The sequence below is a fragment of the Pyrgilauda ruficollis genome, unplaced genomic scaffold, assembly GCF_017590135.1.
Source record: "Pyrgilauda ruficollis isolate IOZ18807 unplaced genomic scaffold, ASM1759013v1 scaffold92, whole genome shotgun sequence".
NCBI lineage: Eukaryota > Metazoa > Chordata > Aves > Passeriformes > Passeridae > Pyrgilauda > Pyrgilauda ruficollis.
Window position 1 is genome coordinate 1,037,439 of NW_024531266.1, and position 19,971 is coordinate 1,057,409.

The following is a 19,971-nucleotide window of genomic DNA, read 5'->3' on the forward strand; positions in this document are numbered from 1 at the left end:
TATTTTTGTAAATTAACACCACAGTCAACTACAAAACTACAGTGAAGACACAGAAAGCACCTGAAAGTCTAAATCAAGCTGTGGTTTACAAATAATCCTTTAAATGAAAAATCTCACTTCTAGACTTAAACCAGAGATTCAAAGTCAGCATTATAGGAATTTTAAGGTAGACACAATTAATGAATGGTTATTATTTTCTAAGATACCGTAAAGCCTTTTCCTACTGACCAAACCTATTTTTATTGTCTTTTTTTTCAAAGCATGCATGGAATATTCTCAGATGCTATTGAGGGCAAGAAGAAAAGTGATGGTATTGGTGAAGTACAAGCGATTTGCAGGATCAAGCGTACAATTTTGCATAAAACATTGCATGTAAAAGTAACACTGTAGGTTTTAAGCCATTGCATTACAATTTAACATTTGTGTTGCACTTAGCTTTAACAAATTTTAAAACTGTAAATTTTGAAGTGAAAAGCGGAACCTAAATTCCTAAACGAAGACCTTGCAATGGTACACCACACAGCATCTATTTTTGCTTGGGTCTAAAAAGTTATTTACAATGGAAATATTTAGTCTTTGAAAAGTCTTTAGCAGTGTGAAGATCAAAGTCCACCCAATTCTCTTAGACAACAGAAGGGTTGACATGCCATGAGGTTACAACCTATCCAGAGGAGCGCTAGTGCCTCCCTTTACACTGCAGGTGTTTGCAATATAATTCTCTTCCAATCTAAATTCTGATGGATGGTGCTAACATATGAAATGCAATGTGAAATAACAACTGAATTCTTCACAAGAAATTAACAACGTATACGCAATAAATGATGTAACAAAGGTTTCAGAATATCAATCAGTCAGTGCTATGTATTAGTTAAATTGATGGTTTTCTTTCCTTTTTTTTCATTTTTTAAATATACTTGTTTGAAGTTTGTTGTTGTGTTGACAATTTCCCCATGAAAACAGCCCATCTCATAAACAGAGAAATCTGCTAGGCTGATTTTAAAGTCAACACATCAAAAATAAGTAATATTAGCGCTAATTTTAATCTTCTGCAATGGTTGCAAAAAGGAAGACGTGAACTCAAACAAGTTTTTTAATTGCCTTTATATATATATATTTAGATATATATATATATAAAACTTTTACATTCGTTACATAGGGCAAAGCTGTCTAAATTATTTTTCTGGTAGTAGACTGCTGGGGCACATTAGGAAACAGGCTAAAACAGTTCGGGGGATGGTGCTCGGTTTGTTGCAAGTCTATTGCTCACAGTCACCAGGGATCATAAATTTGAGGCGAACCGCGGTTTGTCTCCCTCGGGCTCTGTGCTTAAGACTGTGGAAGAATCCCTTTGCAGCGGGGCCGCGGGCGGCGCGGCCCCGCGGTTCGGGGGGATGGCTCCCGAGGACATCTGCCGGAACAGCGAGACCCGCTGGGGCACGGTGGCCCGGCCGGCCGGGGGCACGCCGGGGCCCGGGGCGGGCTGCGGGAGGGAGGCGAGGGACTCCCCCACGGTGGGGTGAGGCCTGGCGATCAGTGTGGAGATCTCGTGGGGCAAGGAGGGCTGCGAGGCGGAGAGCGGCCGCACCTCCCGCGTCAGGTTGGTGTTGTGGAGGGCCTGGGTGCTCTTGTGCACCTCGTTCTTCTGCGCGGCTCCCGGCGGCTGCTGCGCCGCCTGCGGTGGCTGCTGCTGCTGCTGCTGCTGCTGCTGCTGCTGCTGCTGCATGAGGGAGAGCTGCGAGGCGGTCGGCGAGGCGTACTGGAAAGTTCGGCCGGCCAGCGGGCTCTGTACCGGCGGGCTGCAGACGGCCGTGGTGTAGGAGCAGGGCGACAGGATGACAGCCTGCTGGGGCGGCTGCGTGCTGGGCGAGGGCGAGTGCAGGTTGGTGTGCGAGAGGCTGCTGCTGGTGTACACGGGCGGGGACTGCGTCCTGCCGCGCGACGACGAGGCCGAGGTGCTGGAGTTGAGGGCTGGCATCTGCTGCAGGCTCACCGGGGCGATGGTCTGCACCATCTCCCTGTCGTGCTTCACGATCTGCTTCAAGATCTCATTCTCCTGGTTGTTGAAGACGCCGGTGTTGAGGTCCTTCTGGAACTTCTGCAGCAGGATCGAGTTCTTCTTCCCTTCACAGAAAAGCAGAAGAGTTAGTGAGCCCGGGGTGCGGGGGGAGAGCCCCGCTCTGGCTTTGTGTTTCAGCACCCACCGCTGAGGACGGTCTGTTGTAAAAGCCGCAGCAGGCAGCGGGTGGCTGAGCGGGCATCGTTCGGCCGCCAGCCCCGGGCAGGAGGGGGCTGTGCCCCGCTGGCACTGCTGCAGCTCCCCGCGGCTGTGCTCCGCATGCGGCTGTGCTGTGCATGCGGCTGTGCTCTGCATGCGGCTGTGCTCCGCATGCGGCTGTGCTCTGCATGCGGCCCGCCCGCAGCGCGGGCCGTCGGAGCACCGCCGCGCTCCCACACCTGGCCTTTCTCTGCCCCTTCACTTGCAGTTTACTGTTATTACTACAATTACATGTAAGAACCGTAATTTCCTGAACAACTGTCAGAAAAAGTCATCGTGCTCTGCACCTACATCATCCTTCTCCTTGCAAAACTGAATTACAGTTACGTATTTTAAAAGTACACCTGCCATCTAGCACATTTCTGGGAACTAGTTACTAGACATGAGTAGTAACCAGTGTTTTTAACTGTGAACTAATATAAACTCGTGGATAATGTGACACCAGCTTGCACAGTGGAGACTGCTGTGCACTGTGACCTGATGTCTGCTTGATGGCTCACAGTGTCTGTAAGATGTAGACGCTATTCTGTCTGAGTCATCAGATGCTTGGGAACACAATGGCACTCAATTGCTCTTTTTTTTTCCTTTTTTTCTTTTTTATAAAACTGCACTTCAAATGGGATTGCTACTCCAAGAACAGACTGGAGCTTTAGTGCTAAAATTTTTCAAGCACATATTACTTAGAGTTGCACTGCATTTCCAGAGAGTCTTGCAAGACAAACTGTAGGAGTTCAATGCATTGTGTTGATGTGGAGAAATCCTCAGACTGAAATTTTCTTATGAAGTGAGGAAACACCACCAAACAGGATAAGTGATTTTTTTTTTTTTTTTACAGCTGTATTTTAAAATGAGTGCCAGTAATGATGACCAAAGTGCAATTCTCCTGACCTAAGACTTTATGCTTTGCCTAGTATGTCCAGCTGGGAGGTCCCAAACACTGGAAGAGCAAGTTTACACCTCATGTTTTGATAATCTGCCATACCCTTCTGCCTTTCACTTCCATATTATTGGACAGTTTTTCTGATTGCAGGCAGATCTGAGCAGTGCCAGTGTGCAGCCATCAAGGCTAGCAGAGCCCATGTTGTGAGGAAAATGAGAGCCCTGCTGCAAAGGATTAATTCACTTCAACAAACAATGGGTTTGTGAGTGCTGAGAGGCTTCAGCTCTTCCCAGCGTTATAGATGTCATCCGTAAGCAATTTATTTAGGAAAATGTCATCTACTGCTCGTGACACAGCATAAATCCTATCAAGTGCTGAAGGCAGCAAAAGAAACCTACAGGATTAATAAATAATACTAATGATAATTAAAGTATGAAAAATAATCCTCAAAGGAGTACAAGACCTTTCTAAAACTTGGTGGGTTTTATTATTTAAAAGTGAGATTGCAAAATTCTTGTCTGCACACATGTGTTATTTATAGATCAAGAAAACATTTACTGCAGCATAACAGAAAAAAAACTTTTAAAGAGGGCTATTTTATCATGCAGCTCAAGGGAAAGAAAATGGATTTTAAGAAGGATTATAAGAACTAATCATATGCAAAAAAATGGAATAAATACCTATCCTGTCAAGTCTATCAATTGCCACGGTTTCGAAGGCCCTTCTCATCATGGGGTACTCTTCCAGGACCTCGTTGAAGTTGTCCACTGATAGGGAGTACAGGCGACAGTAGGTGTCTGCTCGTACACTGGCAGTTCGACGGCCCTTGGTTAAAAGGCAGATCTCTGGGGAGAGAAAAATTCAGCACACACTGAAAACAAAGAAGTTACTGAACCATGTGAAACTTTAAAGTTAGAAATTGACTCTGTGCTAACAAGTAATAATTTAGTACTCAGCAGCAATTTTTCTATTTCTGCTTACATAAGGTTGCAGGGACAATTCTGAAGGTATGTGATTCTATTTTTGCTACTCTGAAAAAAAAATTAATGTCCTTTAAGAGCCCTGCCTATAGGTTTTCTTGGTATGACCTCCTGATTTTATGAAGCCTTTTTAAAATAGTGCTTTAAGTTCTAAGAAATGATCCATCAGCTGTCAAACACAGCTTGATGACTTTGATTAACCGAAGTGCTGAATTAACCCAAGTGATTCTATTGATTTTCTTTTAAATATATAGCTGCCATAGAGGACCAATCCCTTTAATCATTCACTAGATTTACTAAAATAATGCAATACATGATATAATGATATTTGAATATAAGACCTGTTCTGTGAAAAAAACACCAAAAACTTGAAGCATGAACATGCCTTCTGTTTCCCTGATGTTTATGTTCTAGGTATTTTGGGGAGAGAAAACATAGAACTTTTGACCTTTTTTCTCATTAGATTAAAAAGTGGAATTCATATGATTAGTCTAGTAGCCTTTCTCTGCAAGTGCCCCCAACAGGAATTCATTTTTCTGGAACAGTGGAAACTGAAGCTATGTGCAGAGTCCCAAGAAAAAGTCCCAAACTTTTGATTTCTAATTCTTCAACCCACAGTATCAGGGTGACTGCATAGAGGCCAAAGTCGGTGTCTGAGGCTTGTATCAGCAAAACACATGGGCCAAAATATTTATTTACATTATTTAGATGAAAATACAGAAAATTAGAAAGTCATTTGCAAAAAGTAGTATTTGAGTTCATCCCATTTTCAAACTGGAGACTAAGAACACACTTAGAAATTCCAAGAACTCTTGAGCTCAAGCAGGGTGAGAGACAGTTTCCCTACTCAGTTCCAGCAGTCAAGGGCTGCAAGTTCATACTTCATATTTAAATAAAAAAGTAGGAAACTGTCTCCTACCTTGCTTTTTTGTCAATTACATGCTCCATTTTAATCAAACTATCATTTTCAAGTGTGGAAAACCAACTAATAAATAATTTTGCAGACTTCAGTTCTACAAAACACCAACCTAGTTCTTGATTTGTTTTTTTTTTTTCTTGTATGTCTTTAAGAAATATATTTTTTATTGATCTAGAATAAAAAGGACCTTGATTTTTTTGTCTCATACTTCTTGAGGAATTTCCACATGCTATCTGACCCTGAAGGCTTAGGGGATAAGATACTTAAATTACAGTGGATAAATCAAAGTAAATTAATATTGGGCCAGTACTAGCACAGAATGTACTTTAACCCCAGCAGCTTTGGGGAGAATTTATAGAGACTATTGGGAGAGTAAAGTGAGAATTATAGAGAATACTGGTAAGAGACTTGACCTAAAGTCCCTCACAAAACTTGATGCCCATGAAATAATGGCAGTTTACTGTAAAGAACCAGCCAGGTATAACAGAAGTCAGACCTTTCCTTTTCTCACTCCTAGCTTAGCCTGACCTCTTCTCCTTACATTGAACCCACTGCATTTTAGTTACAAGAGAAGGACATTTTGCCCAAAGGTAGCAGTTAAATGCAGACAATACCTGTTCTATTTCCTAAGATATTCTTTAGGTCTCACAAATAAAGTGATACAATACATGGTTGAATTTAGAGAAAACTATCTGGAAAGTCTGTGTGACTAATGATCACCTCTTGGTTTTCGGCTCTCTTCAACTAAAATTGCTACAAACAATAAAGACACATAAATAGGTGTCTTCTGCTACTCTCAACAAATACTTGAGTATAAAAAGCATGAAATGCCCCCCAGAAAACCAGCATCTCCTAAATCCCCATCATCCTGAAGAGTGCAGAAAAAATTAGAGAAAGTACAGTTTTCATCATTAATAATCTTGACTACTGTATTGTAGATTACTTAAAGAAAAATGGGAAGAAACCATAAGAGACAATGTTAGGCTTCATCAGGACAATGGGACTGTAGAATTCATGGATATTACTGCAGCAAATAGTTCCTTTTTTTCTTCATCTTCTTTCATCTATTATTTTTTGTCAAGGTGAAGGGAAAAAATCAATGAAAACTATGATGTGCAGACTCTGTCTACCCACAACTTCTGCTTGAAGACTATGAGTCTGGAAGGCTTTTAATATCTGTAATTCTTCTAGTTAGATAATATAATAAACAACGAGTCAGAAAAGATATGACAAATGTCCCAGTGCCCAGAAAATGGTCAGGGAGTGCTGCTGTGGAGCCTGCCTCCTCAGTAAGCAAAAACAGCTTTGTGTTCTCAACTCCAGTGGAATGGTCTGGACTAAAGTTTCCTTACACAAAAAATACTGTGAATGGATACCCACATACTGCATTTCCAGTGATATTTCTTGACTGATTAGGACTGCGTTATAGTCACTGATACATTATCTATATTGCCTTGTAATATCAGTATTATCAATAGCATCATTTGTAGTCTGTTCTTAAGACTAAAGTGTTTGCTAATTGTATGTGTTAATCTATCAGCTATTTGTTTGGACAGACCCTCAAGCATAAGAAATAGTATATGAAATCTTTCTTACTGGGACCAAAGAGGAGGAACACAGAATATTGAAATGAGTTCTCATTAAACACTTGTGTTCATGTAAATAAACCAAAGTGTTTGTTTTTCATGAAAATAACAAAGTAATGAAAATAGCCATGACATATTTAAAATGAGCCGTAGTGGCATCAAGTACACCAGGTGCCCTTAACAATTACGCTCTCCTTGATGTTCAATTGATTTAAATAGACTAGGAAATACAATAATAGTATAGGAGTGTGTAGTGGAACACAAAAGGCATAGACTATTTTTAAACAACTTGGATAAACAAGGTGCTGTATTAGCATAAAAATAAAGTGTCAGCAGCATATTACTCACTAATATTACTATGTGCATTTGTCATGGTGCATTGCCTTCATGCTGACACTTTCAGTGTGCCAAATATTACTATCTTTCCTTTTCAAACAAAAGAATGTCTTAAATTCCAATTAAAATTTATGTATTAGGCTACAACGAACATGTAATGCAATTCTGAATGCAAATTTTACTTTAATTATGTAATCTCTGGGGACAACTGTTACCTAGAACATTGTGAAACAAATGTCCGTCACTGCCCTAAAGAAAAGTGACTGTTTGAAAATACAGAGGGATGCTAAAAACATTGATTTGTTCTTACAGTCCATGTTTAATGCAAATTTAATTAATTCATTTGTGAAAATCATAATTCATCGTCTGCTAGGATCAGGTCTTCCCCACGTAAAAAGTCAGCCCTCAGAAGAATATGGAAATAGGCTCAAATACAGTGTACTTTCTGCTGTGAAGACTCTAACAAAAATGTGCAGTGATAGAAGTTTAAAGCTAACCTTGTTCTGAAAGTTGTAATAGTCAAAATTGATCATCAACATATCAGTTGCACATCTGTGTGGGATGTGCCTGAGTGATGGAGTTTTTGGTGCTGGGTTAACAGTTGTACTCAATGACTCAAAGCTCTTTTCAGTCTAAGTGGTTCTGTGATTCTATGGAAGGATTTCAGTAACAGCTGGATCAGGTTCAATTTTTGGAACACTATGAATTTCTAAAGGAGTTTGCCTGTATCAGTTTTTCATAAAACAGCGAATGAATGCATAGGTTGTTTTTTACTGTTGCATTAATGTGACAGAACACTTTGCATGGGAAATTCTACATATTTGAAAGACAGCAATAAGGAAGGCTGATTTCAGGAAAATTTGGATGAGGTAAGGTGAGTGACATAGCCCACAGGATGAATTTTAAAGAATAGGCTTAATAGGCCTTTCATAAGAATCAAGTTTTGATCCCAGCTGAGACCAGGTTCATTGTTCTTATGGACTGTACTGATATGCCACTGTAGGTGATAATTTTTAGCCCTCCCCTGTTGCTACATGCTGCCTAAACACCTTTTTCTTTGAGAAAATAAGGATGTGGGGATGTATATATAATGCATTATGTATTGATGTCCCCCACATCCGTGTACATGGATGTGGGGGAGATTAACCACTAGTAGCATGTATGACACTGATCTCTTCTTTAGTCTTTGCTGGATGGCTTTGTATCTACTGGCAATCCTAGCAATAATTTCTGGTTTCCAGTTTATACAGAAAATTTTTATATAGGAAAATTCCTTTTTTACTCTGATAAGCAGTACAGTTTCTGTGAGAGGTTATACTTGTCCATTCACCATCTGTTCATTTTACATATAAATTATATTCCAGATGTAATTACTCTACCTCATATGTTACCTTAACATCTGACTAGAGAAAATCTACAGAAAGAATGTGCCCACAAAGAGTAAACTGTGTTGCTAAAGGTTAGTTATGAGTGCAGTAGTTAGCAACTTCACTGAAGGACACCAAACCAGTCGTGTCTCCGTGGACCAGATTTCTTAGCTTAGGATGTTACATTGTATAAACAGAAAATTCATACAATGAATTATTGTATGCGCATCTTTGTCTTGCAAGGACACAAGTTCACTCTACTAGGTGAAGAAATTAAATTTGTGTAGTAATGAATTAATGAATTCAACAGTATTTCAGCTATATAGTGTCTGTATTATAAGCAATTAAAAACAACTAGCAGTTTTTATGCATTTCTGTTCCCTTGCAAAGCTGTGTGATTTCCCATCATCTGTTAGATTAAACATTACAGGATTAAGTGAGAGGTCCTTCCAGCTGAGGACAGCTGACTACTGCTTCAGATCCTCAACAGGAAACTTGTTCATGTCGTGGTTGCTGTGCATGCTGTCAGCTGTTCAGGCTGATTACTTCCAGCAGCAGTACAAAGATGGAAAGTCAAAGCAATTCAAAAGCTTGGGTCAGTGAGTCTAACAGACTTCGGAATGTTTTTTAAGAACAGGGCAGTGGATTAGAATATAGTTTGTTTTATAGAGAGCAATGAATTACTAAACTACCATAGACAAAACTTAAATGTCCAAGTGCTCTCTCGTAAGACTTCAGAGTAAGGCTCCCAAACCACCATGGCTATCCTTATTTTCTGTCAGTTCTTCATAGCAGCAACTCCTTGGCATGCTACAAAGATTGATAGTTCTTTACTTCTTTCAAGCAGCTGAAGTTGTCCACTGAGCAGAAACTATCTAATGGGTACTTACTTGCTGTGCCAGTCACGGCAAGGGATATTCAGCTTATCTCACTCAATTCCCAGCTTTACAACACATAGTATGAGTATGGTTGGGTTATTTTTCTCTTTAGGAGATGACTATATGAACTTTAAGCAAGTTAAAAAAAAAAAATCAGTAAGCTTATAGGCATCCCATTCTTTTAGAAATTGAGTGATTTTCCAGTTCCATGTTGACTTAAGCATCTCCAATACAGAAAACAAGGAGAAGCTGTTTCATATGATAACATGTTACTTTAACATAAGCATCTGCACTTTTGTTTCCTTTTCTTTATTAAACTCTGGAAAACGTGAAACACATTTATATATATTTTTTCCTCATTTTTAATATGTTCTTTTTATCTTTCAGTATATTATTGCCAGCGTACACAATGGAAAACCCAGTCATATGATGCTTTTTTTTTTTTTTGTAGTTACTAAAACAACTACCACCAGAATTACTCAGAATGTAGTTTGATGCAATTAAATTAATTTCAGTAATCTGTGTTCTAAAAAATTCAGTCCTGCATTTAAGAAATCCTAAAATGTAGTCCACTGCTCAAGAAGAACATTTCTGCAGCAAGGGAGAGAGCTTAAAGAGAACAGAAAATGGAGGCAATTTCTGCCTTTTACAGTCAGATTTGTCATCTGGACTGTCCAAAAGGAAGCTATGCAAAACCTACTGCTTTTGCCACCATGTTTACACTAAATATGGAATTGCAGACAAGTCAGTTTAAGTTAGGAGATACAGCCTGCATGACCACTTCATTTGAAATATGACAGCAATAATTGTCTGTTGAGTTGCTTTCAGATATTTGGGTTCATCAGTTGGAGAGAGGGTTTGTAAAGCAGCCTGGATACATCACTGAGAGGTTATTGTTTTGAAGAGGGACTGAAAATGGCTGATTGGAATGAAAAGCAACTTCTGTAATATCCCATCTCCAGTCTTTTATCACTTTTTAAACTATTTACCTGAACTTATTTTAAATATATCTATTTGTAATTTGTGATAGCTGTTGCCCTTATTAGCCATCCTATTAAAAAATCCAACCAAACAAATAACAAAAAGCCCCTGAAATTCCCCAAACAAAAACCACATACATTATTTTAGCCAACATTTTTATTGCCTGTTTGTAGTAATTTGAAATTTCTGTCTCTGAAGACCGACACCTGAGGTCTCTGTATGTTTATAGTTTAATTAACAGTATTTTATTTAATTTAACGTAACAATAGCAAAATAGGAAAAATTTACTTGGGGAAAAAATGTTCATTTGAAAAGAAGTGCCTACATTTAATTGACCCAAACTTTGACAAAATGTATAGACAAATACTTATTTAAAAAAAAATTAATGTTTATTTAGGGCTTGCCAACAACCCTGAGAGTATGCTCCTTTCTTTACCTAGCTCCAAATGTGTCTTTTATGCCACTTAGCTAGAAGAAAACAGTTTCTTATCTTAATAAAAAGTGGCAAGTTATCTGAGCAGGAACTTTTTATTTTTCATCCTGACCTCTCTTTGCTTTTTTCCATGTGCAGGTACTGAAAATAGCTGTGGCCAAGTTTTCATTACTAGCACAGACAAAGCCAGTAACAGAAACAGAATCACTGAGGTTGGAAAAGACCTCTAAGAGCATCAAGTCTGACCTTTAACTGAACACCAGACCCTGGCACTGAGTGCCACATCTAGACTTATGAACATTTCTTACATCCTGACTATTTTCCCATGTTCTATCAAATTCTTCTAAGATAGGTCTCTAAGACAGAACAGAAGCTTAGGGTAATATTATAAAATAGAAATGAAAGTGCATATTTTGTCTTCAATGCTACTTATAACAGAGCATCCATATGCTTTTTCTTCTGATTTATTAAAGTGTTCTTTCTACAAAGAGTGATTAAGATAGTCTATTGTCTTGTAAAAGCTCACAACTTTACTGGTAATAATTTCATATGCTCTAAAAATTAATAATTAAGCTAAGATTCTAAGATAAAATGCCTAAGTACAAATTTATTCATATTCACCGTATCAAAGGCCAAAAGTGATTTTATGTAATTCATTTACTCCTACTTTTATTCCAAGGGATGCTTACTGCTTATTGAAAAAAACCACTTAATTCCTTATATATTCAGTGGTATGCTCTTGTAATCTTGAGTTTGGCAAACAATAACAGTTACAATTTAAACTGTTCAACTTGAATTAAAATTGACTATAAAAATATTGTACTTTTTTTCATTAAATTATTAAAAAAATTATCAGAGACTGTCAGTTCTGAATTAAGTATTTAGATTAAATATTTAATCTAAACTCAAATATTTAGTTAAAATTCTACTGTGTGAAATTGAAGGTGCTTGGAAAATCTTCTTCTGCTTTATCTGTGTTAAACACATTCGATTTCCAAGGCCTGCTATGTCCTATTTTACTTGTGTCTAGTTATATAAAGTTTAAATTAAAAATGTATACTGTTAATGAATTAGCAGAATTATAATTATAGTGTATTTATGCTTTTAGATTGCAAGAATTATTGTGTTATTATTATGAATACTGTTACATTTATATTTATATTTGCTAACTATTAAAACTCCTAAACCCAAATCAGCTTCTACCTTTTAACATAAAAGAGTAAGTTATTTTTATTCTATCTTCCTAAAAATTCTCTTGCACTTTAAAAAAATTATTGAGTTTGAATAGCAAGAAGTCCTTCTGAATGATTATTATTTTCCATATAAAATATGGTGTCAAAAGAACAACACAAAAATTTATTGTCAACAAGAAATTATGCAATATTATGAGGACTATTGCATATTATGTAGCCTCAAAATGGCAGATTAGTCTGTGCCAAAAAGATATTTAATTTTTAGACCCTCTTGCAGACAATATTTTTAGAAAAATGTTCTATACTGTTCTGCTGAAAAATGTTTTACAAACGAGTTGGCATGGAGATGTGGAGATCCTGCTCCCTTAAAGCATTTAATTATGTCCCTGCTATTAAGAATACGAATAATCACACCTCAGTGGGGCTACTTATAATTACCTATCTGGATTATAGTATGAATATTGAAAGACTTAATCCACCACTGCCTTGAATAAGGAATAGCCATATGCAGTATTTTTTGCAAAATGTAAAATTATATCATATCATAGTGTCCATATGTAAAGCACTTTAACAGATTTTTTTCTATTTATAATCAGTATTATACTGCAAATCTTTTAAAGTATTCTATCAAAAGGAAGCACCTAGAGTGTAACCAGAAAAAAATAAGTGGGAAAATATAATCTAAAGTGACTCAACATTTCCCATGGTATTATTTTCCACTGCACTGGTCTAAAACATACTGACAGTCACTGTTCCGAGAGGGGGAAAAGCTCCATAAATAATAGGTAGGTCAAAGAAGTTCTGTCTAATTGGCCTTCTACAAGCTGAAGCAAATGCAAAATAGAATTTATTAGGATTTTAAGTGCAGAAGGGTAAATGTTAAAACTGCATTAAAAAATTTAAGCAAAATAAAACATTTAAAATTGAAAGTATTCCATTAACTACATGTTACAAAAAATAAACCAAAAAAGAAAAGATGCTATAATATGTCTCTGGGACATCATCTAGGAAGACAGCAATGAGAATCTGGTTTCTAGATAGATTTGCTAGATGAATGATGACATGAAGCACAGATAGTGATATCTGCCTTTGAGTAAGTAAAATAAAACATGTATTTGTCTCCTATTACAATGCAAGAGATAGGCCAATACAGTTTCATATTCACACACAGTTAACTCTCATATATACACCTCATAATTTATTTTTTTTTAAATAACATTCATTTCTTCATGTTCAGTATACCTGGAAGTTAATAGGAAAAAAAATAGCAGTATGAGTTTCCATTAGTTTAAAAACTGATTTATCTACTGATTCCAAGTGGCATGATACCATTGGGATTTTCAGTAGGGGAAAAAACAATGGCGAGCGGGATCTGCAATGGATACATCAAAAATTGGGCAGTGTGAATTACTGCAGACTTATCTAATGGAATTGGGAAACTCCTTCAACTAACAAAACCTCCATGGTGCCCCCACACCTAATTAATAAAAATATATCTGCACTTCCTAAACACTAAGTTTGGATTTCCCTAGCAATATCAGCATTCCTTCAGCTCTAACATAATATCTGTTAAAAACAGGAAAAAAAGGGGTTAAATTTCCAGGAACATATGTCTGGGCTGCTGCATGAAGGAAAGCCTGTGTAAACACAGGTGGGAAAACAGATGGGAGAAAGGAAAAGATAGCAGGGAGACCAGTCTTATCTTGTGTCCTTTGTGGATGAGAGGAATTTTGCCAGTGACTACAGAAAAGAGCAGGATGAGACCACAGTGAACAATCAGGCCTCTGTCCAGAGTGAGTAAGCAAATGAAGCAACAGCAGAGTTCTGAATGTGTTCCCAGAAATCCACCTTTGAGTAAGCTGTGCTGAGCTGTGCTGGTTGGGCAGTGTGGGATTTATTCCTTTCTTCTCCACTCCGTAGGCATGTCAGCCCCACTCTAACACACCAGTTCATGGAGGCAGCTCAGCAAGTGCTTATCTAAACCAGGACTGCCTGTCCCGAGTCACTCCTCTGATTCTGATTTTGACAGGGCTGGCAGCTGGTCCTGGGGTACAGGACCTCATGAAACCACTCCTACTCATCAAAGTCCTCTGCACTAGCTTTGGGAGAGCTTAAAACTTTTATGTTTGCAGGGGTAACAATCTCAGGCAAGTTATCAATGGTTGAAAACTGCTTTTCCACTTGGCTCTCCAACCAGGAGCCTGCAGCTTGTAGCTGAGTACATGGGAACACCATCTGACTGAGTTTGGGATGAGGGATGTGCAAAGAAGTGGAGGGTCACAAGGTATCAGGGAGCAGAAGGCCTTTCCGGAAGGGAAGGAGAAGTTGCAGGGCCTGATCTTACTGTCATGACTGAAGTAGCCTTAAGACTCACACATCTGAGTAAGAGGAAAGAGATAATTGGAAAGGCTATATTGGATTAAAGCAAACATCTCTTTAGTTTATTACACTGCATGTTTGATAATTAATGTCTGATTAATTATCAGAGATTTTGAATACCAATTTATATAATATTACTATGGAGTGTTTCTGAAACAATTTACCACCAAAAAAAATCAGAATATTCACACAGCAGTGATAGTACATCAGTTTCTATCCATATGTATTGGTATAGGTAAATTGCATCAGTATTAGGCTCATTAGATATGTTAATAATTTGGCTCTGTAAAGACTCAGTAATAGATGAACTAATCTTTTCTACAAGCAAACGACTCATATTCTTGTGCTTCATCTCAAAAGATGTCAAAATCTTTGCATTTTGCCAATTTTGTATGTATACATGAAGAATTAATACACAATCTTTTCAGTAATTCCTCCTGTGACAAGAAGAGCAATTTCTAATCCAGTCACTTGGTAGTGAGAGAAAAAGGTTCAATAGGATTGAAACCTGGCAATTTCCTTCCTACCATTTATTACTAGGATTATGTCATAAATGAGTTTGAACTACGAAGATATTAAAGAGAAAGACAAATGTGCACTAAGACAGAGAAAGCAAAAATGGGGGAGCTGTCATTATTCACTGCTGGGTACTTTGTATTTTCAGTAATGTAAACTGTAGATATTCAGGACTAGGGACAAGATGACAAGAAAATTAAATCACTTCATAATCACAACATCTTCAAAATACAGTTGCTTACTTTTTTCACCTGCCTCCTGATTTTTATTCTCCATCCCAGGAAGCTGAGTTCAAGTGTGTCAGTCTCAAGTTTTCAACTCAGCTTACTGCAAACATGTTCCCCTACACTGTCAGCTGCTCTGTCTCCCATTTATTTGCACCACTCACAACCTGAGTCCTACCCACAGAGCTGTCTCTGTTGACATCTATATTGCTCCCCATGCTCTTCCCTACAGTTTTGTCCTATGTGTTAACATAGTCCATACCATCCATTCATTCTCTCCTGACCTTCATTCACATGTCACTATCCCTACAGGCAGCTAGAAGGAGATCATAATTCCTTGGTTAAAGAATTGTTTGCATGGTCACATCCAGAGGGCACTAGTCAATGGCTCAGAGTCCTGATGGACATCAGTGACAAGTGGATCCTCAGAGATCCATACTGGGACTAGTCTTGTGTAGTGTCTTCATTAATGAAATAAATTAGGGAATTGAGAGCACTCTCAGCAAATTTGCAATGAATCCAAACTGAGCAGTGCAGTTGACACTTCTGAAGGATGGGAGGCCATCCAGAGGGACCTGGAGAAGCTCGGGAAGTTGCCCTTGGGAAACTTATGAGATTTAATAAGGCCAAGTGCTGGTGCTGCACCAGGATAGGAACAACCCCTGGTACCAGCCCAGGCTGGGCATGAACAGCCCCAGAGCAGCCCTGCCCAGGAGGGCTTGGGGGTGCTGTGGGTGAGAGGCTGCACATGCCCCGGCCATGGCACTGCCAGCCCAGAGAGCCAAACGTGTCCTGGGCTGCATCCAGAGCCCCGTGGGCAGCAGGGCAGGGAGGGGATTCTGCCCCTCTGCTCTGCTCTGCTGAGACCCACCTGGAGCACTGCATCCAGAGCTGGGGTCTCCAAGACAGGAAGGGCTTGGACCTATTGGAACAAATCCAGAGGAGGCCAAGATGATCAGAAGGCTGGAGCACCTCTCCTATAAGGCAAGGCTGACAGAATTGGACTTTTTTCAGCCTGGAAAAGAGAAGGCTTAGAGGTGACCTAATTGAGATCCTCTGGTACCTAAAGGGAGTCTCCAAGAAAAACAGAGAGAGACTTTTTACAAGAGCATGTCACCACAAGAACACGGGGAAATGGCTTCAAACTGAAACAGAATAGATTTACATTAGACACTAAGAAAAAATTCTTTACTGTGAGAGTAAGTCAGGCACTGGCACAGCTTGCCCAGAGAGGGTGTGGGTGCCCTGTCCCTGGAAGTGTGGATGAACACTCGGATGGGGGTCTTAGTAGCTTGGTCTAGTGAAGGGTGTCCCTGACCATGGTGGGGGGAGCAGAAGTAGATGACGTTAAGCATCCCTTTTAACCCAAGCCATTTTATGTTTCTATAATTCTATGGTAATTTCTATTGAGGGCAACCTTATTTCCTGCCATTTGAAAACTCTGTCAGTGTCAGAAGTTTATTTTGTACTTTTAGAAGGAAAAGATGCATCTACTGCTATGTTGATAGCGGCAGCAATCCCATTTCTAAAAATGGGGAACTAGGAGCAAAACTTCTAATAATGGGGAACTATTACCAAACAAAGAGCAAAAAATTAAGGAGGACATTAAAAAATCCACTGATATTTTAAAAAAACAAGTTATAGTTCAATTAAAATAAATCCAATAAAAGCCACTATAGAGTATTAAAATCCCATGATTCTTCACTGTTAACTGTGGCTTACATAATTTGACTGAAGTAGAAATGACTATATGCACAGTATAGTGAAAAGTAGTTTCATGTATTCTTGTCTAATTCCTGTCCCTTTTATAAAAATTCACATGAGCATACCATGAATATGGTAGGAGGAATATGGCCTATTGAAAAGGATAGTATCAGAAACTGCTTTAAAATTCCTACTAGCACTTGGAGGAGATACGTAGGATGATAATGTCCCTCAACCAGCAGTCTGAAAAAGACACACTTAATTGGGATGAAAATGAGAATCCTACACACTGCTGGGCTAAAAACTGCTCCTGCATGCAAAGTTCAAGATTACATTTATGGACAAACACGAAGGTCAAGGGACAGAAGGGTCTTCCCACAGAAATACCAGGGAATAAACCACAAATCTTTGTGGTTACATTGTTGTATTTACTCCTTCCCTCCCCAAAGGAGAAACCAATGAGCACAGATGAGGAAGGAAGCAGCCAGTAGTCAAGCCCAGATCTTTCTATTGTCACCAGTTTATATATCCTTGTCCTAGGGTGATGTTATGATGCTTGTATCCCCAGTCGTTTATGCTGGATGTTGTATTCTGTGCCTTCAAGACTGGCTCTGAGAGCGAAGGCGGGGAGAAGCAGAAGCACAGAGTTTATTACCAAGAACTGGACTCACTCCTCCACAGTCTGCTGGAACACAGAACTCCACTGTGCTGTCTGGGCACATGTTGATGGGGCAGAACAGGCCCTCCTTTGCTTTTTAGTTAGTTTAGCTGGCTGAGGCAGAGAAGTCCCCTGCACTGCTTTTCTTTCCCTTTTCCTGGAACCATTCAAAGCTGCTCCGGAGCGGGTCCCGGAGCACCGGGAGCTCGCAGCTGCGGCCAGCGGGGCCTGCTCTGGGCAGCGGCCTTTCCCAGCGCCGGGGGGACTGACAACAGAGCGACCCCCCAGGAGAGACCTTCTGAATTTCTCGTCTCTTCAGAGCAGTGGGTGAGTTTTGTCAGCTGGTGTTGTTCATTTTGAGTGCTGGGGAGTGCTTGGCCTGTTAAATAAACAGGTTTTTTTCCACTTCTCTTCAAGGAAATGTTTCCCAAATCGATCAGGGGGAGGGACCATGTAGGTTTGCTTTCCTGGGGCCCCTTTTGGAGGTTTTCTCCCAAACTTGCCCTAAATCAGGACAGTCTCTCAAAAATGAACAGAAAGTGTACAGCAGAGGTGTAGTCTGATTCATCTATTCCACTGGTGGTTATCCTGGCATATTCTTTTTGAGAAGAATTACCAACCAATTGGAAGGTTTATTTGGTTTCCTATTAGACCAGATTTAAGCCTGTTTTTAATTAAAAGCAAAGATTAGGCAAGAAAATTTAAATGTTCAACATCAGTCCTCAAACCTCAAGATATTTCCTCTTTTTTACTGCAATTTTTGGTTTTCCAGGCTTTCATTCTCTCAACAGTCTCCATTCAAGTCACTTTCAAATACTCGTGATTCTGCTTTGGTTCCTCTTAAATCTTGGCTTGCACACTAATCTCCAGTTTTCCCACAACTTAAGCACTGTTGTTTTTTACTGGTAAGTTTTTTGACCTGAATTGTTTTCCTGATATAGTATTGCTAGCACAGAAATGTTTTACATATTAAGAGTTTGGTTTTCCAAATCCAAGGCAGCATGCTGGTGAAACCCTCCACTAGCTGGTGAAACCCTCCACTATTCTGGAGGTAAGCCTGCAAATCTCTCCAGAGCCAAGGTCCCCAGGTAACTCAGCTCTGGGACATACCTGACAGACAGAAGTTAGCATCTCTGAGCTGGGAAAAGAAACTTTCAAAACATAAGTTACTTTAAAATTAAAAAATTATCCATTTAGGCATGGCACCCTGTCATCTGTGTGCCCTTTAATTGCTTTTGGGAGCTCAGGTGTTGACATGGATATATTGTGTCAGACCGGGGAGCTATACAGATAGGTTGTTACAAGTAGCATTTTAAACACAGGGTCAGCTTCAGATTTATCATGCGTCCTTTAAGCAAAAAAGGCGTTATTAGTCTTAGGATTTTAATGCAGCTTTGACCTTCCAGTTTATTATTTCATCACTATGCAATATTTCTTGTGTCGGCTTTGGTCGGGAAGCTTTACTCAGATTCTGATACACACTTCAGGGAAAGTGGGTATTCTCCAGAGAGATGACAATTTTAGAACATTTTTTTATTTTCTGCTTTAAGAATCCAAACCTTTTCAATTCACACATATCTGATTTGCAGCTTTTCAGCTGCAATCATAGAATTATAAAATCACAGAATGGTTTGAGTTATAAGAGACCTTAAGGATCATCTAGCTCCAATGCCCTGGCCATGGATGCCATTCATCAGGTTGCTCAGGGCCCAATCCAGACTGGCCTCGAACCTGACTGTGGATAGGGCATCCACAGCTCCTCTGATCCATATAGGTCTTTCTTCTCCCCAGCTTTTGGAATACACTTTTGGAAATTCACAATACATGGTGTTTTGCTACAACAGGTCTGAGCCACATCAGTCTGGATCTTGGGGCCTTTCCTCTCAGGTTCTCTCTCCCTGTACAATTGTCTTTTTCACTTCTCCTCACTCCTCCATGCTACTGCAGCAGCTATTACCTTCTCTTTGCCCCAGCAGGCTTTGGATGCATTACCACCCATTTTTGCAACACCTGTCTCATCCCAGCTGCAGTTTGGATGAGCAAAAGTGCTTTGGTATGCAGTGTAGTAAGTTCCTGCAGTGCCTGGATATTGCAAGTAGTTTATTTTTTTGTCTGCAGTCCTGTTAAGAAGGGTAGCTGTTGAATAGGATGAGCTAAATAGTTGTTTGCACTGCAACAACAGGCTGACAGTTATGTAAAATACTTTAATGTGCAAACTCCTCTGATCCTCTGCTGGTTCAGAGGAGTATTATGGCCAGATTCAGCACAGAGGCTCTTGCAAACACATTTTCATAAACTAGGGCACTGCTAAGCATAGAGGAGACCAAGACCAAGGTTGCTCCGTTTCTTCATCCTCAGCATTTACCTTTTCTTTCTACTTAATCTCCTGTCTTCAGCATCTACAGTTTAATCCTGTGGGATAAGCACAAGACCTCTTTACCAAAGTGCTTCTACAAATACTGGTGATACAAATCACCTTGAAGAGGCTACTTCGAAGTGACAAGGTCTTCTGGCCAGATCAGTAGGAGTTGCTTTAGCGTATTATTCTTAAATGGGATTAGTTAAGTAACTCTATAGCCCAGTTGAAATGCTGAGCCCAATTCACTTTTCTTATCTTCCCCCTTCTCTATACCAACTAAATTGCACTGATTAGGCTTTCAAT

General features: G+C 39.4%; 1 protein-coding gene across 1 annotated transcript in view; it reads right to left on the reverse strand.

Moving 5' to 3' along the window:
* Positions 1-1,279: 1,279 nt before the first annotated feature.
* Positions 1,280-19,971, reverse strand: part of HCN1 (hyperpolarization activated cyclic nucleotide gated potassium channel 1) — a 190,399-nt gene continuing 171,707 nt past the window's right edge. The window contains exons 7-8 of the mRNA XM_041489316.1: positions 3,836-4,000; positions 1,280-2,121 (exon numbers count right to left, since the gene is read on the reverse strand). Coding sequence (XP_041345250.1) covers positions 1,280-2,121; positions 3,836-4,000 — 1,007 coding nt within the window. The remainder of the gene's footprint in view (positions 2,122-3,835; positions 4,001-19,971) is intronic.